The sequence below is a fragment of the Oncorhynchus keta genome, chromosome 35, assembly GCF_023373465.1.
Source record: "Oncorhynchus keta strain PuntledgeMale-10-30-2019 chromosome 35, Oket_V2, whole genome shotgun sequence".
In the NCBI taxonomy this organism is placed as follows: domain Eukaryota; kingdom Metazoa; phylum Chordata; class Actinopteri; order Salmoniformes; family Salmonidae; genus Oncorhynchus; species Oncorhynchus keta.
Window position 1 is genome coordinate 6817687 of NC_068455.1, and position 25970 is coordinate 6843656.

Sequence of the window (25970 nt, forward strand, 5' to 3'; positions counted from 1 at the left end):
GACCACAGCAATAACAAACAAGACATGTTAGTTACTACCACCAAGGCCTGTGTCTCAAATGGAACTATTACCTATATAGTGCACGACTGCAGTGCTCTGGTCTAAAGTAGTGCACTATATAGGGAATAGGGTGCCATAGGGCTCTGGTCTAAAGTAGTGCACTATATAGGGAATAGGGTGACATAGGGCTCTGGTCTAAAGTAGTGCACTATATAGGGAATAGGGTGCCATAGGGCTCTGGTCTAAAGTAGTGCACTATATAGGGAATAGGGTGCCATAGGACCCTGGTATAAAGTAGTGCACTATATAGGGAATAGGGTGTCATTTGTGATACAGTAGGGTATTTCAACTGCAGGCTGTGTCTGAAATGGCAACCTCATGTCCTAGTCCTGGGGACTCCAAGGGCGTACACCGTTTTGTTTTGTTGCCCTAGCACTACACGGCCGATTCACCTGGCACTACACGGCCGACTCACCTGGCACTACACGGCCGATTCACCTGGCACTACACGGCCGACTCACCTGGCACTACACGGCCGACTCACCTGGCACTACACGGCCGACTCACCTGGCACTACACGGCCGATTCACCTGGCACTACACGGCCGATTCACCTGGCACTACACGGCCGATTCACCTAGCACCACACGACCGATTCACCTAGCACCACACGACCGATTCACCTAGCACCACACGGCCGATTCACCTAGCACCACACGACCGATTCACCTAGCACCACACGGCCGATTCACCTAGCACCACACGACCGATTCACCTAGCACCACACGACCGATTCACCTAGCACCACACGACCGATTCACCTAGCACCACACGACCGAGTCACCTAGCACCACACGACCACGACCGATTCACCTAGCACTACACGACCGATTCACCTAGCACTACACGACCGATTCACCTAGCACCACACGACCGATTCACCTAGCACCACACGACCGATTCACCTAGCACCACACGACCGATTCACCTAGCACCACACGACCGATTCACCTAGCACCACACGACCGATTCACCTAGCACCACACGACCGATTCACCTAGCACCACACGACCGATTCACCTAGCACCACACGACCGATTCACCTAGCACCACACGACCGATTCACCTAGCACTACACGACCGATTCACCTAGCACTACACGACCGATTCACCTAGCACCACACGACCGATTCACCTAGCACCACACGACCGATTCACCTAGCACCACACGACCGATTCACCAATCTTCGATAATTTGAATCAGCTGTGTTGTGTTGGGACAAAAAAACTTGGAGTCCCGGGGAGCAAGTTTGGGAAACACTGCTCCAGTCAAAAGTGGTGTATTATATAGGGAATAGGGTGCGATTTGGGAAGCAAACTTTTATTTGGGGATATTTACAATCACTTCCTGACCAACATACATTACACTAGATTACACATCAATTCAAATAAGAAAACAATTGCTGATAAACAGTATTGCAAATACATAATTTTAAATATATTCACCATTTCAACGTGAGCCTCTGTTTCCTTCCTCAGCGGAGGTTCAAACTTCACTTTATCAACTGTGGAGTAGAGAAGTCTGGATGAAGTGGCATTGAGACATTACACACTCCAGTCAGTAGGGGGAGCCAGAACCCAACACTTCAACCATCACAACAAACCATATCCTCATGCATCAGAGTAGGGTGAAGTTACCCCACCCTATTCCCTATATAGTGCACTACCTTGACTAGGGCCCATTGGGGCATTGGTCCAAAGTAGTGCACTATTTAAAACCCATAAGAGCCCAAGCCCTGTCTACACTGGGGGAAGGTGGGTGGGGGGTGTTCTACTACAGTTGAAATTGGAAGCTGTGGCTAAGCCAAATACTTTTAAACTCAGTTTCACAATTCCTGACATTTAATCCTAGTAACAATTCCCTGTCTTAGGTCAGTTAGGATCACCACTTTATTTTAAGAATGTGAAATGTTTGAATAATAGAAGAGAGAATAATTTATTTCAGATTGTATTTCTTTCATCACATTCTCAGTGGGTCAGAAGTTTACATTTACTCAATTAGTATTTGGTAGCGTTGCCATTAAATTGTTTAACTTGGGTCAAATGTTTCTGGTAGCCTTCTATAAGCTGGGTGAATTTTGGCCCATTTCTCCTGACAGAGCTGGTGTAACCGAGTCAGGTTTGTAGGAATCGTTGCTCGCACAGATTTTCTATAGGATTGAGGTCAGGGCTTTGTGATGGCCACTCCAATACCTTGACTTTGTTGTCCTTAAGCCATTTTGCCACAACTTTGGAAGTACGCTTGGGGTCATTGTCCATTTGGAAGACCCATTTGCGACCAAACTTTAACTTCCTGACTGATGTCTTGAAGTGTTGCTTCAATATATCCAATAATTGTCCTGCCTCATGATGCTATCTATTTTGTGAAGTGCACCAGCCCCTCCATGCAGCAAAGCACCCCCATACTTCACGGTTGGGATGGTGTTCTTTGTCTTGCAAGCCTCCCCCTTTTTCCTCCAAACATAACAATGGTCATTTTGGCCAAACAGTTCTATTTTTGTTTCATCAGACCAGAGGACATTTCTCCAAAAAGTACGATCTTTGTCTCCATGTGCAGTTGCAAACCGTAGTCTGGCTTTTTTATGCCGGTTTTGGAGCAGTGGCTTCTTCCTTGCTGAGTGGCCTTTCAGGTTGTCGATATAGGACTCGTTTAACTGTAGATATAGATACTTTTGTACCGGTTTCCTCCAGCATCTCCACAAGGTCCTTTTCTGTTGTTCTGGGATTGATTTGCACTTTTCACACCAAAGTACGTTCATCTCTAGGAGACAGAACGCTTCTCATTCCTGAGCGGTATGACGGCTGCGTGGTCCCATGGTGTTTATACTTGCATACTATTGTTTGTACAGATGAACGTGGTACCTTCAGGCGTTTGGACATTGCTCCCAAGGATGAACCAGACCTGTGGAGGTCTACAATTTTTTTTCTGAGGTCTTGACTGATTTCTTTTGATCTTCCCATGATGTCAAGCAAAGAGGCACTGAGTTTGAAGGTAGGCCTTTTAATAAATCCACAGGTACATCTCCAATTGACTCAAATTATGTCAATTAGCCTATCAGAAGGTTCTAAAGCCATGACATAATTTTCTGGAATTTTCCAAGCTGTTTAAAGGCACAGTCAACTTAGTGTATGTAAACGTCTGACCCACTGGAATTGTGATACAGTGAATTATAAGTTAAATAATCTGTCTGTAAACAAATTGTTTAAAAAATTACTTGTGTCATGCACAAAGTAGATGTCCTAAACGACTTACCAAAACTATAGTTTGTTAACAAGAAATTTGGGGAGTGGCTGAAAAACAAGTTTTAATGACTCCAACCTAAGTGTATGTATGTTTTAACTTCAGCTGTATATGGATGTCACGACTTCTGCCCGAAGTCGTTGCCTGTCCTTGTTCGGGCGATGCTCGGCGTTCGACGTCACCGGTCTTCTAGCCATCATTGATCCTTTTTTACATTTTCAATTGGTTTTGTCTTGTCTTCCCACACACCTGTTTTCAATCCCATTCATTACCTGTTGTGTATTTAACCCTCTGTTTCCCCTCATGTCTTTGTCAGAGATTGTTTATTGTCAGTGTAGTGTTTGTTGTATAGGTGCGCGTCGGGTCCTCGGACCCATGTTTTGTTTATGTTCTTTTCCTGTTTAGTGTTATGGAGCATGTTACTAGGACATTATTAAAAGACTCCATTTTACACTCCATTTGACTCTCCTGCGCCTGACTTCCCTGCCACCTAATTACACCTATGCATGACAATGGAATTGTTTTAAGAAGGCCATACCAAGGGTAATTTTGTCAATTTTTGAATTAAGACCCCTTGAAGTATATCGCCCCAAAAATACAAAATATTTTTTATAAAAAATTATATTTCGGCCTAACTGCTTTTAGCAGTTAACAAATTCACTACATGTAGTGGGGCGGCAGGGTAGCCTAGTGGTTAGAGTGTAGGGGCGGCAGGTAGCCTAGTGGTTAGAGTGTAGGGCCAGTAACCACAAAAGGTTGCAAGATCGAATCCCCGAGCTGAAAAGGTAAAAAAAAAAATCTGTCGTTTTGCCCCTGAACAAGGCAGTTAACCCACGGTTCCCCTGAACAAGGCAGTTAACCCACGGTTCCCCCCCGGTAGACCGTCATTGTAAATAATAGTTTGTTCTTAACTGACTTGCCTAGTTAAAATAAAGGTTAAATATACAATTAAATATAACAGTCCTCCACCCCAAAAAATCCAAAGGAAGTTTGTTCTGAAGTGTTTGTTCTAGATCTGAACAATCAGTTGTTTTTTTCATGTATTTGGCACTAAACTGTACCCATATATACCTTTCTTCCAACTGTTACTGGGGGGGGGGGCTTCAAATATGTATGTTGAGGCCAAGCTCTAGCTCTGTCACCTTTCACCAAGTAGTCAGATTGAGACGCACCCAATGCAAAACAAAACAGACATCTTTTAAAAAACGGACAGATTTGTACCTGGGGGGGGATTGTTTGGATGATGCTAATTTGATTTCCGCAGTGGTGCGGACATCAAACTCAGGAGGGGGCGGGGTTAAGAAAAGGGGGGTTAAGGAAAAGGGGGTTAAGGAAAAGGGGGGTTAAGGAAAGGGGGGTTAAGGAAAAGGGGCGGGGGATTAAGGAAAGGGGGGTTAAGGAAAAGAGGGGGTTAAGGAAAGGGGGGTTAAGGAAAAGGGGGTTAAGGAAAGGGGGGTTAAGGAAAGGGGGTTAAGAAAAAGGGGTTAAGGAAAAGGGGGGTTAAGGAAAGGGGGTTAAGAAAAAGGGGGGGGAAAAGGGGGTTAAGGAAAAGGGTGCCATTTATAACACACGTCTGACCCTTTTCTAATGCCTCCTTCCATGACAAAGCTTTCCCCTCCCCTTGTCATGTAAAGTCAGTGACAACAGTATTTCAAGGAAGGACGCATTTTGAACCGGGCTTTAGTTCTGTTGACGTTGTGAACAAGTCAAGCTGTAGATGTTGATTCATCATACGATATGATGGTAATATGCTTAGCAGTAAACGGTGACACACACACACAGTCAGAGCACCAACGGGTGGTTCAGTATTATAAACAGTCCTCTCGTCACTCGGCCTGACACATGGCGTCTACCCTAAACCCGCCCACAGGCTAAATGCGAGAGCGAGAGAGAGCGGATTGGTGGACGAGATTACGTCTGCATCCCAAATGGCAATCTATTCCCCACATAGTGCACTCCTCACTATATAGGGATATAGTGCACTCCTCACTATATAGGGACACAGTGCACTCCTCACTATATAGGGACACAGTGCACTCCTCACTATATAGGGACACAGTGCACTCCTCACTATATAGGGACACAGTGCACTCCTCACTATATAGGGACACAGTGCACTCCTCACTATATAGGGACACAGTGCACTCCTCACTATATAGGGACACAGTGCACTCCTCACTATATAGGGACACAGTGCACTCCTCACTATATAGGGACACAGTGCACTCCTCACTATATAGGGACACAGTGCACTCCTCACTATATAGGGACACAGTGCACTCCTCACTATATAGGGACACAGTGCAATCCTCACTATATAGGGACACAGTGCAATCCTCACTATATAGGGACACAGTGCACTCCTCACTATATGCAGGGACACAGTGCACTCCTCACTATATAGGGACACAGTGCACTCCTCACTATATAGGGACACAGTGCACTCCTCACTATATAGGGACACAGTGCACTCCTCACTATATAGGGACACAGTGCACTCCTCACTATATAGGGACACAGTGCACTCCTCACTATATAGGGACACAGTGCACTCCTCACTATATAGGGACACAGTGCACTCCTCACTATATAGGGACACAGTGCACTCCTCACTATATAGGGACACAGTGCACTCCTCACTATATAGGGACACAGTGCACTCCTCACTATATAGGGACACAGTGCAATCCTCACTATATAGGGACACAGTGCACTCCTCACTATATAGGGACACAGTGCACTCCTCACTATATAGGGACACAGTGCACTCCTCACTATATAGGGACACAGTGCACTCCTCACTATATAGGGACACAGTGCACTCCTCACTATATAGGGACACAGTGCACTCCTCACTATATAGGGACACAGTGCACTCCTCACTATATAGGGACACAGTGCACTCCTCACTATATAGGGACACAGTGCACTCCTCACTATATAGGGACACAGTGCACTCCTCACTATATAGGGACACAGTGCACTCCTCACTATATAGGGACACAGTGCACTCCTCACTCACAGTGCACTCCTCACTAGGGACACAGTGCACTCCTCACTATATAGGGACACAGTGCACTCCTCACTATATAGGGACACAGTGCACTCCTCACTATATAGGGACACAGTGCACTCCTCACTATATAGGGACACAGTGCACTCCTCACTATATAGGGACACAGTGCACTCCTCACTATATAGGGACACAGTGCACTCCTCACTATATAGGGACACAGTGCACTCCTCACTATATAGGGACACAGTGCACTCCTCACTATATAGGGACACAGTGCACTCCTCACTATATAGGGACACAGTGCACTCCTCACTATATAGGGACACAGTGCACTCCTCACTATATAGGGACACAGTGCACTCCTCACTATATTAGGGAATAAGGTGCCATCTGGGATGGTGACGAGAACAAACCAGACACGACAGGATTCAACATGTCCCAAGGCAACATGCTCCATGCCGTGACACTGTCAAGGGCGACAGAAACCTGCCATGAAGCTAATCATCTCTTTCGTTGCATTGCTGATACACAGACAGACAGACAGGAGTCTATTGAGCTACTGCGTAAACCAGTAAGGCAGGTTACATACGATGAAGACACCTGACAGAGAAAGAACCTGCTGTATTGTCTACGTGTTGAGTCTAAGCCGTATCTAAAATGGTGTCCTGTTCCCTATCGAGTAGAGGTGTTCACAGTTCACCAAACCCACGGTTCGGTACGTATTGTGCTTTTGGGTTACAGTTCAGGTACAGTTCAGGTACGGTTCGGGTACAGGTACAGTTCGGCTACGGTACAGGTACAGTTCGGCTACGGTACAGGTACAGTTCGGCTACGGTACAGGTACAGTTCGGCTACGGTTCAGGTACAGTTCGGCTACGGTTCAGGTACAGTTCGGTTACGGTACAGGTACAGTTCGGTTACGGTACAGGTACAGTTCGGTTACGGTACAGGTACAGTTCGGCTACGGTGCAGGTACAGTTCGGTTACGTTACAGGTACAGTTCGGTTACGGTACAGTTCAGTTACGGTACAGGTACAGTTCGGCTACGGTACAGGTACAGTTCGGCTACGGTACAGGTACAGTTCGGTTACGGTACAGGTACAGTTCAGTTACGGTACAGGTACAGTTCGGTTACGGTACAGGTACAGTTCGGCTACGGTACAGGTACAGTTCGGCTACGGTACAGGTACAGTTCGGTTACGGTACAGGTACAGTTCGGTTACGGTGCAGGTACAGTTCGGTTACGGTACAGTTCAGTTACGGTACAGGTACAGTTCAGTTACGGTACAGGTACAGTTCGGCTACGGTACAGGTACAGTTCGGCTACGGTACAGGTACAGTTCGGCTACGGTACAGGTACAGTTCGGTTACGGTACAGGTACAGTTCGGCTACGGTGCAGGTACAGTTCGGTTACGTTACAGGTACAGTTCGGTTACGGTACAGTTCAGTTACGGTACAGGTACAGTTCGGTTACGGTACAGGTACAGTTCAGTTACGGTACAGGTACAGTTCGGTTACGGTACAGGTACAGTTCGGTTACGGTTCGGGTACGGTACAGGTACAGTTCGGTTACGGTACAGTTCAGTTACGGTACAGGTACAGTTCAGTTACGGTACAGGTACAGTTCGGTTACGGTACAGTTCGGTTACGGTACAGGTACAGTTCGGCTACGGTACATGTACAGTTCGGTTACGGTACAGGTACAGTTCGGTTACGGTACAGGTACAGTTCGGCTACGGTACAGGTACAGTTCGGTTACGGTTCGGGTACGGTACAGGTACAGTTCAGTTACGGTACAGGTACAGTTCGGTTACGGTACAGGTACAGTTCGGTTACGGTACAGGTACAGTTCGGTTACGGTACAGGTACAGTTCGGTTACGGTACGGGTACGGTTCGGTTACGGTTCGGGTACGGTTCAGTTACGGTACAGGTACAGTTCGGTTATGGTACAGGTACAGTTCGGTTACGGTACAGGTACAGTTCGGTTACGGTACAGGTACAGTTCAGTTACGGTACAGGTACAGTTCGGTTACGGTACAGGTACAGTTCAGTTACGGTACAGGTACAGTTCGGTTACGGTACAGGTACAGTTCGGCTACGGTACAGGTACAGTTTGGGTACGGTTCGGGTACGGTTCAGTTACGGTTCGGGTACGGTTCAGTTACGGTTCGGGTACGGATCGGGTACGGTTCAGTTACGGTTCAGTTACGGTTCGGGTACGGTTCAGTTACGGTTCGGGTACGGTTCAGTTACGGTTCGGGTACGGATCGGGTACGGTTCAGTTACGGTTCGGGTACGGATCGGGTACGGATCGGGTACGGATCGGGTACGGATCGGGTACGGTTTGGTCTCTTAAGTCGTTGAAGCATATCGTTCTCCTTTAACTTTTAATCTCCTAACTCGCTTTGCCACAAATACGGAAGCTCTATAACTGTTGTGCCGCTTTGATGACGACAACGACAAGCTACACACGCCATTTCGTAGGCTATTGTCGTTGAGCAGTTTGCGACATCCTGCTAACGTTCTATCCACAACTCTGTCAATCGTCGTTGTACACCGAATGTGAAGCGAAAATGTTCCCGAACAGTAAAATGACGACGAAGGTTCCTTCGATTCGGTTTCATCGACCCTACCACTCGCCATCATACAGAACTAGTTCCCGGGGTTGCGCCTCACGAAGAGACAGTTTGAAATGTGCCAGTTAAAATGTTGAATTTCGAATACGTGTACCGTCACTGTATACCCTTATCATAGGAATCTGGTCAAAAGTAGAGCACTGTATTTTAGGGAATAGGTTACCATTTGAGAGACAACCAAAGTATGACCGCTATGAGGAACTGTCGTCAATGTCTCTGAGCTTCTGATGCAAACTGGAATGAGTCAGGCCAACACACACATTTCAACCAGTAACGTTGAAATTAAACCGCTCATCATTAGTCGCATGATGCAACTGATGATGATGATGATGATGATGATTTGGAAAAAAGTAGCTTAGTGTTTGTTGTTGTTGCCGCAGGCTGTACACACTACTTCAGTCACTCATTGACTTGATAATGCCTCGAATGTGACAACGGCATTCCCTTTGTGTGGCCGTAAAGCATTGCAAGGCTGCACGATGCAACTATCTGAAAGGAAAAATAAAGTGTCTTGAAAAAGACATGAGCTCAGCCTTCTTTTTTTTAAAAATTTTTGCGCAGGCTTTTTTTTCTTTCAAGTTATAATTAAAAATTTCTCACGCACCTGAAACCAGTATCTTCAGATGAGCGATTACTTTTCCTATTTGAAACAGTGAAATTCAGAACCATATCAGTCCGAACACTCTACACCACTTCTACGTGTTGCTGACAGGAACGGACATGAGACGGAGAAGTCCCACTACTATCTCAAACAGAGATATCACAACTAACTCACACACTATCATCTCACTACTGTCTCTGACTGACCTGGGTCCCCCCTGTCCTCGGCCCTGTCCGTCTCCTCTGTAGCGTAGATAGGGTAACTATGGAAACTAGCAGGATAGTTAGGGGGGCCAGGGCTCGAGCACGGCCTTCCTGGAGATGCATCATTCCCGTTTTCTGCTGCTTCATGGCGAGTAGAGGAAAGGTCAGATACAACCGTCAAAACAACATCGACAAGTTCGTCAACAACAACAGATGACTGGTCAACAACCACAGATGACAGGTCAACAACAACAGATGACAGGTCAACAACAACAGATGACATGTCAACAACAACAGATGACAGGTCAACAACAACAGATGACATGTCAACAACAACAGATGACAGGTCAACAACAACAGATGACAGGTCAACAACAACAGATGACATGTCAACAACAACAGATGACATGTCAACAACAACAGATGACATGTCAACAACAACAGATGACAGGTCAACAACAACAGATGACAGGTCAACAACAACAGATGACAGGTCAACAACAACAGATGACAGGTCAACAACAACAGATGACAGGTCAACAACAACAGCCGTCAGACAACAACACAAAACAGCTCAAACAGGGACTGAACTGCACACACACAAACAGACAGACCACAGCTAAAGTGAGTATTACTAGAATTGTGACGGTCACAAATGACATCAGCCAGTGATTGTCAAGCAAATAACTGTCGGTCTCACGGTGATCGACCGTTAATTAACGTTTATCATCTCCTGGCTTCCACACATCCTACCAGCCACTGATACAGACCTCTGGAACATCTACAGTTTAAACAGCCTAATAAACCCATGTAATATAGTCTACACCATCACAATGAATCCATGTAATATAGTCTACACCATCACAATGAATCCATGTAATATAGTCTACACCATCACAATGAATCCATGTAATATAGTCTACACCATCACAATGAATCCATGTAATATAGTCTACACCATCACAATGAATCCATGTAATATAGTCTACACCATCACAATGAATCCATGTAATATAGTCTACACCATCACAATGAATCCATGTAATATAGTCTACACCATCACAATGAATATAGTCCATCACAATGAATCCATGTAATATAGTCTACACCATCACAATGAAATCCATCACAATGAATAATATAGTCTACACCATCACAATGAATCCATGTAATATAGTCTACACCATCACAATGAATCCATGTAATATAGTCTACACCATCACAATGAATCCATGTAATATAGCCTACACCATCACAATGAATCCATGTAATATAGTCTACACCATCACAATAAACCCATGTAATATAGTCTACACCATCACAATGAACCCATGTAATATAGTCTACACCATCACAATGAATCCATGTAATATAGTCTACACCATCACAATGAATCCATGTAATATAGTCTACACCATCACAATGAATCCATATAATATAGTCTACACCATCACAATAAATCCATGTAATATAGTCTACACCATCACAATGAATCCATGTAATATAGTCTACACCATCACAATGAATCCATGTAATATAGTCTACACCATCACAATGAATCCATATAATATAGTCTACACCATCACAATGAATCCATGTAATATAGTCTACACCATCACAATGAATCCATGTAATATAGTCTACACCATCACAATGAATCCATGTAATATAGTCTACACCATCACAATAAATCCATGTAATATAGTCTACACCATCACAATGAATCCATTTAATATAGTCTACACCATCACAATAAATCCATGTAATATAGTCTACACCATCACAATAAATCCATTTAATATAGTCTACACCATCACAATGAATCCATGTAATAGTCTACACCATCACAATGAATCCATGTAATATAGTCTACACCATCACAATGAATCCATGATTTATTTTAGACAGGTCTATAATGAAGAAAATGTGGTTTATTTCAGTAGAACAGAATAGGATGCTCTGAGTTGTCCTTGTGTTAGGGTCCTGATCTGGCTGTGCCGTCTGGCTGTGGGCTACACTAGTTCATTGGGGTGGCAGGGTAGCCTAGTGGTTAGAGCATTGGACTAGTAACTGGAAGGTTGCAAGTTCAAACCCCCGAGCCGACAACCCACTGTTCCTAGGCTGTCATTGAAAAAAAAAAATGTGTTCTTAATTGACTTGCCAAGTTAAAAGGTTAAAAAAAATTAGCAGACAAGATTTGCTTAGAATTCCATGGTTTTATTTTATGAGAAGAAGAATACACCTGAACCAAGCTGAATAAAATAGAAAGGATATTTTCTCCAAACGATTTGAGGGAGTGTGCCCATGCGGCTATTCTGTGTTGAGCATTTCATTTAAAGTTATTCATGTAACTTCAGTTGTTCTACAAACAGACTATCGGTTTTGATTTTTAATACATTGTAAGGCTGCATGATGCGACTAATGAGGATTTGAAAAAAAGTCGCTGAACAGGCATGAGCTCTGCTTTGTTTTGTTTTTTTGTGCAGGCTGTACACACTTCATCAGTCTCTTAGCAGGCTGTACACACTTCATCAGTCTCTCAGCAGGCTGTACACACTTCAGTCTCTCAGCAGGCTGTACACACTTCATCAGTCTCTCATTCACAATTTGACAAGCACTCGATAATGCGTTGAAGTTCCCAGCGGCATTCCCTTTGTGTAATGAATCCATGCCTTTTGTGTGGCCAGTGGGGGTGCTGCCCCGCTCCATCACTTGATCGGGTCGTTCTCACAGGCTACAAGTGAAGACGGACACATCGGGCGCACATCCTTATCCAATTCCGAGGTGCATATTGAAGATACTTCTCGTCGGCCAACAAGATGAGTAGTAGGCTTAACGAACAGCAAAAGCACTTGTCTCCGTCAATCTATTATCCCCCAGAGTACCTATTCTATCATGTGCGAGAAATAAATATTCCAAACATAGTCTGGGACAGTTGTGGGATGCAATAGATCCCAAATTAATACAACCACTAGCATCAAAAAACAAAATTGATCAGGCTATTTCTTCACATTATAAGAGCAGCAATGCGCACATGGCAGTAGGCTATAAAAGCAAATGTTCCATTAGTGGGAAACACCATTATCAAAAGTGACCGCAAATGCAATTATGCATGTAATGCTTTTATTATGAAAGGTACATTTTTATGGTGAAAATTATCTTCCCCAAACGTTTAACTCCCTTGTAAAGTGGATTAATGTGCTTAATTTGAAGAAGTTATTTGGCCACTTTAGTTGTGCTTACAAACCTTACTAAAACATACAGGCGTACGGGCTCGGCTACATGAGATGTGCGACTATGATTCGAAATAGTTGAAAGAGAAAAAAAAGGCATTGTTTTTTAAAATACTGGGCATCATTCACAAGTGAAAATATACAATTCACGAGTGATGGGCTAAATAGCGTCACTCATCAGACTATTCTTGATATAATCTTGTCTTTACATATACTAAATAATATATGTGTGAAATTTGTTTTGATTTAGAAATGGACCATTATCATGCACCTGACCAGAAATACATGTCATCTATGCGATAAAAAAAGCAAATGGAGGATGTTTTTCCCAGTGGTTTATTTTCATGCCAAACAGTTAAGACTATACTCCTGTTGTAAATATAAGCAATGTGCCTAATATTAGGAAAGTTGAGAAATAAATATAGTAGGCCTAGCCTATAGAAAGCCGATCCTCCTCTTTTTAATAGAGGCCATCACTCTGTGTTCTCGTACGATTGCATATCATATAGAAATGTTGAGCAACATGAGCCCATGGGCTCTCATGAAGTGTTTGATGTTCCATTACATTTAAATTGATGTCAGAGTGATTAGAGGGACGATAGAGGGATGAGCAGTTAGCAAGTTTGGTAGGCTACTAATGAGCATCAGACCTTGGAAAAGCCTAATTACCGTGAATAAACCGGTAATGTGGAATTTGACTGCCTTCGTGACTCATGACCGCCGGTGTGGAGGTAATACGATCACTGCAACAGCCCTAAGTGATACTACAACCCATTTAAAAAATATATATATACACACTATTACATGTCAAGTGATGGGGGGGGGGTGGAATAGGGCTGGGCGGAGTACCGTATTTTACTATATACCGGTATCGATGCACAGACCGATTTGTGGTTTTTACCTTTACCTTTTCTAACGGTATTTGGATGTTTTGGTTTGTTGTTCAGTACATACCGTATCGTGAGGTCCCTGACTATACAATACATATCGTGAGGTCCCCTGACTATTCAATACATATCGTATCGTGAGGTCCCCTGACTATTCAATACATATCGTATCGTGAGGTCCCTGGCTATTCAATACATATCGTGTGAGGTCCCTGACTATTCAATACATATCGTGAGGTCCCTGACTATTCAATACATATCGTATCGTGAGGTCCCCTGACTATTCAATACATATCGTATTGTGAGGTCCCTGACTATTCAATACATATTGTATCGTGAGGTCCCCTGACTATTCAATACATATCGTATCCCTGACTATTCAATACATATCGTGAGGTCCCTGACTATTCAATACATATCGTATCGTGAGGTCCCTGACTATTCAATACATATCGTATCGTGAGGTCCCTGACTATTCAATACATATCGTGAGGTCCCCTGACTATTCAATACATATCGTGAGGTCCCCTGACTATTCAATACATATCGTGAGGTCCCTGACTATTCAATACATATCGTATCGTGAGGTCCCCTGACTATTCAATACGTATCGTATCGTGAGGTCCCCTGACTATTTAATACATATCGTGAGGTCCCTGACTATTCAATACATATCGTGAGGTCCCTGACTATTCAATACATATCGTATCGTGAGGTCCCTGACTATTCAATACATATCGTATCGTGAGGTCCCTGACTATTCAATACATATCGTATCGTGAGGTCCCTGACTATTCAATACATATCGTATCGTGAGGTCCCTGACTATTCAATACATATCGTATCGTGAGGTCCCTGACTATTCAATACATATCGTGAGGTCCCTGACTATTCAATACATATCGTATCGTGAGGTCCCTGACTATTCGATACATATCGTGAGGTCCCTGACTATTCAATACATATCGTATCGTGAGGTCCCTGACTATTCAATACATATCGTATCGTGAGGTCCCTGACTATTCAATACATATCGTATCGTGAGGTCCCTGACTATTCAATACATATCGTATCGTGAGGTCCCTGACTATTCAATACATATCGTATCGTGAGGTCCCTGACTATTCAATACATATCGTATCGTGAGGTCCCTGACTATTCAATACATATCGTGAGGTCCCTGGCTATTCAATACATATCGTATCGTGAGGTCCCTGACTATTCAATACATATCGTATCGTGAGGTCCCTGACTATTCAATACATATCGTATCGTGAGGTCCCTGACTATTCAATACATATCGTGAGGTCCCTGGCTATTCAATACATATCGTGAGGTCCCTGACTATTCAATACATATCGTGAGGTCCCTGACTATTCAATACATATCGTATCGTGAGGTCCCTGACTATTCAATACATATCGTATCGTGAGGTCCCCTGACTATTCAATACATATCGTATCGTGAGGTCCCTGACTATTCAATACATATCGTGAGGTCCCTGACTATTCAATACATATCGTATCGTGAGGTCCCTGGCTATTCAATACATATCGTATCGTGAGGTCCCTGATTCAATACATATCCCTGACTATTCAATACATATCGTATCGTGAGGTCCCTGACTATTCAATACATATCGTATCGTGAGGTCCCTGACTATTCGATACATATCGTATCGTGAGGTCCCTGGCTATTCAATACATATCGTATCGTGAGGTCCCCTGACTATTCAATACATATCGTATCGTGAGGTCCCTGGCTATTCAATACATATCGTATCGTGAGGTCCCTGACTATTCAATACATATCGTATCGTGAGGTCCCTGGCTATTCAATACATATCGTATCGTGAGGTCCCTGACTATTCAATACATATCGTATCGTGAGGTCCCTGACTATTCAATACATATCGTATCGTGAGGTCCCCTGACTATTCAATACATATCGTATCGTGAGGTCCCTGACTATTCAATACATATCGTATCGTGAGGTCCCCTGACTATTCAATACATATCGTATCGTGAGGTCCCCTGACTATTCAATACATATCGTATCGTGAGGTCCCTGACTATTCAATACATATCGTATCGTGAGGTCCCTGACTATTCAATACATATCGTATCGTGAGGTCCCTGACTATTCAATACATATCGTATCGTGAGGTCCCCTGACTATTCAATACATATCGTATCGTGAGGTCCCTGACTATTCAATACATATCGTATCGTGAGGTCCCTGACTATTCAATACATATCGTATCGTGATCGTCCCTGACTATTCAATACATATCGTATCGTGAGGTCCCTGGCTATTCAATACATATCATATCGTGAGGTCCCTGACTATTCAATACATATCGTATCGTGAGGTCCCCTGACTATTCAATACATATCGTGAGGTCCCTGGCTATTCAATACATATCGTATCGTGAGGTCCCTAGTTATTCAATACATATCGTATCGTGAGGTCCCCTGACTATTCAATACATATCGTATCGTGAGGTCCCTGGCTATTCAATACATATCATATCGTGAGGTCCCTGGCTATTCAATACATATCGTATCGTGAGGTCCCTGACTATTCAATACATATCGTATCGTGAGGTCCCCTGACTATTCAATACATATCGTGAGGTCCCTGGCTATTCAATACATATCGTATCGTGAGGTCCCTGGCTATTCAATACATATCGTATCGTGAGGTCCCTGACTATTCAATACATATCGTGAGGTCCCCTGACTATTCAATACATATCGTATCGTGAGGTCCCCTGACTATTCAATACATATCGTATCGTGAGGTCCCTGACTATTCGATACATATCGTATCGTGAGGTCCCTGACTATTCAATACATATCGTATCGTGAGGTCCCTGGCTATTCAATACATATCATATCGTGAGGTCCCTGACTATTCAATACATATCGTATTGTGAGGTCCCCTGACTATTCAATACATATCGTGAGGTCCCTGGCTATTCAATACATATCGTATCGTGAGGTCCCTGTTATTCAATACATATCGTATCGTGAGGTCCCCTGACTATTCAATACATATCGTATCGTGAGGTCCCTGACTATTCAATACATATCATATCGTGAGGTCCCCTGGCTATTCAATACATATCGTATCGTGAGGTCCCTGACTATTCAATACATATCGTATCGTGAGGTCCCCTGACTATTCAATACATATCGTGAGGTCCCTGGCTATTCAATACATATCGTATCGTGAGGTCCCTGGCTATTCAATACATATCGTATCGTGAGGTCCCTGACTATTCAATACATATCGTGAGGTCCCCTGACTATTCAATACATATCGTATCGTGAGGTCCCTGGCTATTCAATACATATCGTATCGTGAGGTCCCTGACTATTCAATACATATCGTATCGTGAGGTCCCTGACTATTCAATACATATCGTATCGTGAGGTCCCCTGACTATTCAATACATATCGTATCGTGAGGTCCCCTGACTATTCAATACATATCGTATCGTGAGGTCCCCTGACTATTCAATACATATCGTATCGTGAGGTCCCTGACTATTCAATACATATCGTGAGGTCCCTGACTATTCAATACATATCGTATCGTGAGGTCCCTGACTATTCAATACATATCGTATCGTGAGGTCCCTGGCTATTCAATACATATCGTGAGGTCCCTGGCTATTCAATACATATCGTGAGGTCCCTGACTATTCAATACATATCGTGAGGTCCCTGACTATTCAATACATATCGTATCGTGAGGTCCCTGACTATTTAATACATATCGTATCGTGAGGTCCCTGACTATTCAATACATATCGTGAGGTCCCTGACTATTCAATACATATCGTGAGGTCCCTGGCTATTCAATACATATCGTATCGTGAGGTCCCTGACTATTTAATACATATCGTATCGTGAGGTCCCTGGCTATTCAATACATATCGTATCGTGAGGTCCCTGGCTATTCAATACATATCGTATCGTGAGGTCCCTGACTATTCAATACATATCGTATCGTGAGGTCCCTGACTATTCAATACATATCGTATCGTGAGGTTCCTGACTATTCAATACATATCGTATCGTGAGGTCCCTGGCTATTCAATATATATCGTATCGTGAGGTCCCCTGGCTATTCAATACATATCGTATCGTGAGGTCCCTGACTATTCAATACATATCGTGACCCAGACTATTCAATACATATCGTATCGTGAGGTCCCTGACTATTCAATACATATCGTATCGTGAGGTCCCCTGACTATTCAATACATATCGTGAGGTCCCTGACTATTCAATACATATCGTATCGTGAGGTCCCTGACTATTCAATACATATCGTATCGTGAGGTCCCTGGCTATTCAATACATATCGTATCGTGAGGTCCCTGGCTATTCAATACATATCGTATCGTGAGGTCCCCTGACTATTCAATACATATCGTATCGTGAGGTCCCCTGACTATTCAATACATATCGTATCGTGAGGTCCCTGGCTATTCAATACATATCGTATCGTGAGGTCCCTGACTATTCAATACATATCGTATCGTGAGGTCCCTGGCTATTCAATACATATCGTATCGTGAGGTCCCTGACTATTCAATACATATCGTATCGTGAGGTCCCTGACTATTCAATACATATCGTATCGTGAGGTCCCCTGACTATTCAATACATATCGTATCGTGAGGTCCCTGACTATTCAATACATATCGTATCGTGAGGTCCCCTGACTATTCAATACATATCGTATCGTGAGGTCCCTGACTATTCAATACATATCGTATCGTGAGGTCCCTGGCTATTCAATACATATCGTATCGTGAGGTCCCTGACTATTCAATACATATCGTATCGTGAGGTCCCTGGCTATTCAATACATATCGTATCGTGAGGTCCCCTGACTATTCAATACATATCGTATCGTGAGGTCCCTGACTATTCAATACATATCGTATCGTGAGGTCCCTGACTATTCAATACATATCGTATCGTGAGGTCCCCTGACTATTCAATACATATCGTATCGTGAGGTCCCTGGCTATTCAATACATATCGTATCGTGAGGTCCCTGACTATTCAATACATATCGTATCGTGAGGTCCCCTGACTATTCAATACATATCGTGAGGTCCCTGACTATTCAATACATATCGTATCGTGAGGTCCCTGACTATTCAATACATATCGTATCGTGAGGTCCCCTGACTATTCAATACATATCGTATCGTGAGGTCCCTGACTATTTAATACATATCGTATCGTGAGGTCCCTGACTATTCAATACATATCGTATCGTGAGGTCCCTGACTATTCAATACATATCGTATCGTGAGGTCCCCTGACTATTCAATACATATCGTGAGGTCCCTGACTATTCAATACATATCGTATCGTGAGGTCCCTGACTATTCAATACATATCGTATCGTGAGGTCCCTGACTATTCAATACATATCGTGAGGTCCCTGACTATTCAATACATATCGTATCGTGAGGTCCCTGACTATTCAATACATATCGTATCGTGAGGTCCCTGACTATTCAATACATATCGTATCGTGAGGTCCCTGACTATTCAATACATATCGTGAGGTCCCTGGCTATTCAATACATATCGTATCGTGAGGTCCCTGATTCAATACATATCATATCGTGAGGTCCCTGACTATTCAATACATATCGTATTGTGAGGTCCCCTGACTATTCAATACATATCGTGAGGTCCCTGGCTATTCAATACATATCGTATCGTGAGGTCCCTGACTATTCAATACATATCGTATCGTGAGGTCCCTGACTATTCAATACATATCGTATCGTGAGGTCCCTGACTATTCAATACATATCGTATCGTGAGGTCCCTGGCTATTCAATACATATCGTATCGTGAGGTCCCTGACTATTCAATACATATCGTATCGTGAGGTCCCCTGACTATTCAATACATATCGTGAGGTCCCTGACTATTCAATACATATCGTATCGTGAGGTCCCTGGCTATTCAATACATATCGTATCGTGAGGTCCCTGACTATTCAATACATATCGTGAGGTCCCCTGACTATTCAATACATATCGTATCGTGAGGTCCCTGACTATTCAATACATATCGTATCGTGAGGTCCCTGACTATTCAATACATATCGTATCGTGAGGTCCCTGACTATTCAATACATATCGTATCGTGAGGTCCCTGACTATTCAATACATATCGTATCGTGAGGTCCCTGACTATTCAATACATATCGTATCGTGAGGTCCCCTGACTATTCAATACATATCGTATCGTGAGGTCCCTGACTATTCAATACATATCGTATCGTGAGGTCCCTGACTATTCAATACATATCGTATCGTGAGGTCCCTGACTATTCAATACATATCGTATCGTGAGGTCCCCTGACTATTCAATACATATCGTATCGTGAGGTCCCTGACTATTCAATACATATCGTATCGTGAGGTCCCTGACTATTCAATACATATCGTATCGTGAGGTCCCTGACTATTCAATACATATCGTATCGTGAGGTCCCTGACTATTCAATACATATCGTATCGTGAGGTCCCTGACTATTCAATACATATCGTATCGTGAGGTCCCTGACTATTCAATACATATCGTATCGTGAGGTCCCCTGACTATTCAATACATATCGTGAGGTCCCTGACTATTCAATACATATCGTATCGTGAGGTCCCTGGCTATTCAATATATATCGTATCGTGAGGTCCCCTGACTATTCAATACATATCGTATCGTGAGGTCCCTGACTATTCAATACATATCGTATCGTGAGGTCCCTGACTATTCAATACATATCGTATCGTAGGTCCCCTGACTATTCAATACATATCGTATCGTGAGGTCCCTGGCTATTCAATACATATCATATCGTGAGGTCCCTGACTATTCAATACATATCGTATTGTGAGGTCCCCTGACTATTCAATACATATCGTGAGGTCCCTGGCTATTCAATACATATCGTATCGTGAGGTCCCTGTTATTCAATACATATCGTATCGTGAGGTCCCCTGACTATTCAATACATATCGTATCGTGAGGTCCCTGGCTATTCAATACATATCATATCGTGAGGTCCCCTGGCTATTCAATACATATCGTATCGTGAGGTCCCTGACTATTCAATACATATCGTATCGTGAGGTCCCCTGACTATTCAATACATATCGTGAGGTCCCTGGCTATTCAATACATATCGTATCGTGAGGTCCCTGGCTATTCAATACATATCGTATCGTGAGGTCCCTGACTATTCGATACATATCGTGAGGTCCCCTGACTATTCAATACATATCGTATCGTGAGGTCCCTGACTATTCGATACATATCGTATCGTGAGGTCCCTGACTATTCAATACATATCGTATCGTGAGGTCCCCTGACTATTCAATACATATCGTGAGGTCCCTGACTATTCAATACATATCGTATCGTGAGGTCCCTGGCTATTCAATACATATCATATCGTGAGGTCCCTGACTATTCAATACATATCGTATTGTGAGGTCCCCTGACTATTCAATACATATCGTGAGGTCCCTGGCTATTCAATACATATCGTATCGTGAGGTCCCTGTTATTCAATACATATCGTATCGTGAGGTCCCTGACTATTCAATACATATCGTATCGTGAGGTCCCTGACTATTCAATACATATCATATCGTGAGGTCCCTGGCTATTCAATACATATCGTATCGTGAGGTCCCTGACTATTCAATACATATCGTATCGTGAGGTCCCTTGACTATTCAATACATATCGTATCGTGAGGTCCCTTGACTATTCAATACATATCGTATCGTGAGGTCCCTGACTATTCAATACATATCGTATCGTGAGGTCCCTGACTATTCAATACATATCGTGAGGTCCCTGGCTATTCAATACATATCGTATCGTGAGGTCCTTGACTATTCAATACAACATGCCACAACAGGGACTTCTTTCATGACAAAGACCTGGTGTAAAACAGCACTGTATATAACGCCCCTATGGGCCCCCGACTGGGACCCCTATGGGCCCCCGTCTGATCAGACCCCTAGGGCCCCTGGAGACCCCTATGGGCCCCTAGAAGAAGGAGGGGCCCCTAGAGAAGAAGGATCAGGGGCCCCTGCTTCTGATCAGACCCCTAGGAGGGCTTCTGAGAGGACCCCTAGGGCCCCTGGATCAGAAAGGAGAAGTGGAGGGCCCCTGCAGATCAGACCCCTATGGAGCTTCTGATCAGACCCCTAGGGCCCCTGCTTCTGATCAGACCCCTATGAAGGAGGGCTTCTGAGACCCCTATGGGCCCCCAGAAGGAGGGCCCCTGCTTCTGAGAGGGCCCCCGCTTCTGAGAGGGCCCCCGGAAAGGAGAAGACCCCTGGAGGGCCCCCGAGAGGGCCCCTGAGGAGAAATATAACCCGGAGGGGTGGAGAGAAGAAGGAGGGGTCAAACACCATTTGAGAGGAGAAGGAGGTCTGGTGCCAGGAAAATTAACCAGGAGAGGAGAAGGAGAGGAGAAGGAGACTCCAGGCAAAGGAGAGTATTTGAAAGATCTCCAGGAGAGGAGAAGGAGGGAGAGGAGAAGGAGAAGGAGAGGAGAGGACGGGAGAGGAGAGGACAGGAGAGGAGAGGACAGGAGAGGAGAGGACGGGAGAGGAGAAGGAACAGGTCTGCTGCTCTTACAACCAGCCCTGGGGACAGAGGAGAGGACGGGAGAGAGGAAGAGGGGGACGGGAGAAAGGAGAAAGAGGAGAGGAGCTTCTATAGGAGGCTGTTTGGGGTTTCAGGAGGGTTTCTGTACAGCACTTTGAGGGATGTGAGAAGGAGAAATCAGGGGAGATTGATTGGAGAAGGAGGGGAGGGGAGAGGAGGGAGGAGAAGGAGAGGAGAAGGATGGGAGAGGAGAAGGACAAAGGAGAAGGGAGAGAAGGAGGGGAGAGGAGAAGGAGAGGAGAGGAGAAGGAGATAGAGATGGAGGAGGGAGAGAGAAGGAGGGGAGAGGAGAAGGAGGGGAGAGGAGAAGGACGGGAGAGGAGAAGGAGGGGAGAGGAGGAGAAGGAGGGGAGAGGAGAAGGAGAGGAGAAGGAGGAGAGGAGAAGGAGGGGAGAGGAGAAGGAGGGGAGAGGGAGGAGAGGAGAGGAGGGAGAGGAGAGGACGGGAAAGGAGAAGTGGAGGGGAGAGGAGAAGGAGGGGAGAAGAAGGAGGAGGAGAGGAGAAGGAGGGGAGAGGAGAGGACGGGAGAGGGAGAAGGAGAGGAGAAGGAGAGGAGAAGGAGAAGGAGAGGAGAAGGAGAGGAGAAGGAGAGGAGAAGGAGAAGGAGGAGGGAGAGGAGAAGGAGGGGAGAGGAGAAGGAGGGGAGGAAGGGAAGGAGAGGAGAAGGAGGGGAGAGGAGAAGGAGAAGGAGAGGAGAAGGAGAGGAGAGGAGAGGAGGGGAGAGGAGAAGGAGGGAGAGGAGAAGGAGGGGAGAGGAGAGGAGGAGGAGAAGGAGAGGAGGAGAGGACGGGAGAGGAGAAGGAGGGGAGAGGAGAGGAGGGGAGAGGAGAAGGAGGGGAGAGGAGAGAGGAGGGGAGAGGAGAAGGAGAAGGAGAGGAGAGGGACGGGAGAGGAGAAGGAGGGGAGAGGAGAAGGACGGGAGAGGAGAAGGAGAGGAGAGGAGAGGAGAGGAGAGGAGAGGAGGAGAGGAGAGAAGGAGGAGAGGAGAGGACGGGAGAGGAGAAGGAGAAGGAGAGGAGAGGAGAGGAGAAGGGAAGGAGAAGGAGGGGAGAGAGAAGGAGGGGAGAGAAGAAGGAGGGGAGAAGGATGAGGAAAGGAGAAGTGAGAAGGAGGGAGAGGAGAAGGATGGGAGAGAGAAGGAGGGGGAGAGAGGAGAGGAGAAGGAGAGGAGAAGAAGGAGGGGAGAGAGGAGAAGGAGGGGAGAGGAGAAGGAGGGAGAGGAGAAGGAGGGGAGAGAGGAGGAAGGAGAGGAGAGGAGAGGAAGGGAGGAGAGGAGAAGGGAGGAGGAGAGGAGGGAGAGGAGAAGGAGGGGAGAGGAGAAGGAGGAGGAGAGAGAAGGAGAGGAGGGAGAAGGAGAGGAGAGGAGGGAGAGGAGAGGATGGGAAAGGAGAAGTGGAGGGGAGAGGAGAAGGAGGGGAGAGGAGAAGGAGAGGAGAAGGAGGAGAAGGAGGGGAGAGAGGAGGGGAGGGAGAGGAGAAGGATGGGAGAGAAGAAGGAGGGGAGAGGAGAGGGGAGAGGAGAGAAGAGAAGGAGGAGGAGAGGAGAAGGAGGGAGAGGAGAAGGAGGGAGAGGAGGAGAAGTGAGAGAGGGAGAGAGAAGAAGGAGAGGAAGGAGAGAAGAAGGAGAGGAGGGAGAGGAGAGGAGGGGAGAGGAGAAGGAGGGGAGAGGAGAAGGAGGGGAGAGGAGAAGGAGGGGAGGAGAGGAGAAGGAGGGGAGAGGAGAAGGAGGGGAGAGGAGAGGAGAAGGAGGGGAGAGGAGAAGGAGGGGAGAGGAGAAGGAGAGGAAGGAGAGGAGAAGGAGGGGAGAGGAGAAGGAGGGGAGAGGAGAGGAGAGGAGAAGGAGAGGAGAAGGAGGGGAGAGGAGGAGGAGGGGAGGGAGAAGGAGGGGAGAGGGAGAAGGAGGGAGAGGAGAAGGAGAGGAGAGGAGAAGGAGGGGAGAGGAAGGAGGGAGAGGGAGAATGAGGGAGAGGAGAAGGAGGGGAGAGGAGAGGAGGGAGAGGAGAAGGAGGGGAGAGGAGAAGGAGAGGGAGGAGAGGAGAAGGAGAGGGAGAGGAGGGATGGGAGAGGAGAAGAAGGAGGGAGAGGAGAAGGAGAGGAGAAGGAGAGGAGAGGAGAGGAGAAGGAGAGGAGAGGAGAAGGATGGGAGAGAAGAAGGAGGGGAGAGGGAGATGAGGGGAGAGGAGAAGGAGGGGAGAGGAGGGAGAAGGAGAAGGAGAAGGAGAGGGGAGGAGAGAGGAGGGGAGAAGGAGGGGAGAAGGAGGGGAGAAGGAGAGGAGAAGGAGGGGAGAGGAGAAGGAGAAGGAGAAGGAGAAGGAGAAGGAGAGGAGAAGGAGATGAGAGGACGGGAGAGAAGAAGGAGAAGGAGAAGGAGGGGAGAGAAGAAGTGGAGAGCTGCTGTTCACTTACAGTTGATCTCTGAGCGAGTTCTCTCTGCTCTGGAGTGTTTGTTGGTTGAACGAATGATATGTCTCACTGCTGAAAGAGGCTGGAAGGAGAGAGGGGGAGGGGGAGAGAGGGGAGGGAGGGGAGAGAGGGGAGACGGAGAGAAAGAGAGGAGACATAAGGGGGTAGCAGAAGAGAGAGACAGGGTGAAGGAGGGGGAGCGAGAAGAAGAGACAACAATATTAGATAAGCTTCACACTAAAGGAATATAAACACATAACATGACACTACACAAGAGTAAACCGTGTCATAACGCTGTTATCACATTATGTGCCGTTGCGAACCGTAGTCTGGCTTTTTTATGGCGGTTTTGGAGCAGTGGCTTCTTCCTTGCTGAGTGGCCTTTCAGGTTATGTCGATATAGGACTCGTTTTACTGTGAATATAGATACTTTTGCACCTGTTTGCTCCAGCATCTCCACAAGGTCCTTTGCTGTTGTTCTGGGATTGATTTGCACTTTTCGCACCAAAGTACGTTCATCTCTAGGAGATAGAACGCGTCTCCTTTCTGAGTGGTATGACGACTGCATGGTCCCATGGTGTTTATACTTGCGTACTATTGTTTGTACAGATGAACGTGGTACCTTCAGGCATTTGGAAATTGCTCCCAAGGACGAACCAGACTTGTGGAGGTCTACCATTTTTTTTTCTGAGGTCTTGGCTGATTTCTTTTGATTTTCCCATGATGTCAAGCAAAGAGGCACTGAGTTTGAAGGTAGGCCTTGAAATACATCCAGAGGTACACCTCCAATTGGCTCAAATGATGTCAATTAGCCTATCAGAAGCTTCTAAAGCCATGACATCATTTTCTGGAATTTTCCAAGCTGCCTTTTCAACAAAGTCAACTTAGTGTATGTAAATGTCTGACCCACTGGAATTGTGATACAGTGAATTATAATGAAACAATCTGTCTGTAAACA

General features: G+C 45.3%; 1 protein-coding gene across 1 annotated transcript in view; it reads right to left on the reverse strand.

The window, feature by feature from the left end:
* LOC118377506 (mitogen-activated protein kinase kinase kinase kinase 5-like) overlaps positions 1–25970 on the reverse strand; it is a 172245-nt gene that overhangs the window by 67312 nt on the left and 78963 nt on the right. Inside the window, exons 14-15 of the mRNA XM_052496219.1 lie at positions 25016–25094; positions 1506–1564 (exon numbers count right to left, since the gene is read on the reverse strand). Coding sequence (XP_052352179.1) covers positions 1506–1564; positions 25016–25094 — 138 coding nt within the window. The remainder of the gene's footprint in view (positions 1–1505; positions 1565–25015; positions 25095–25970) is intronic.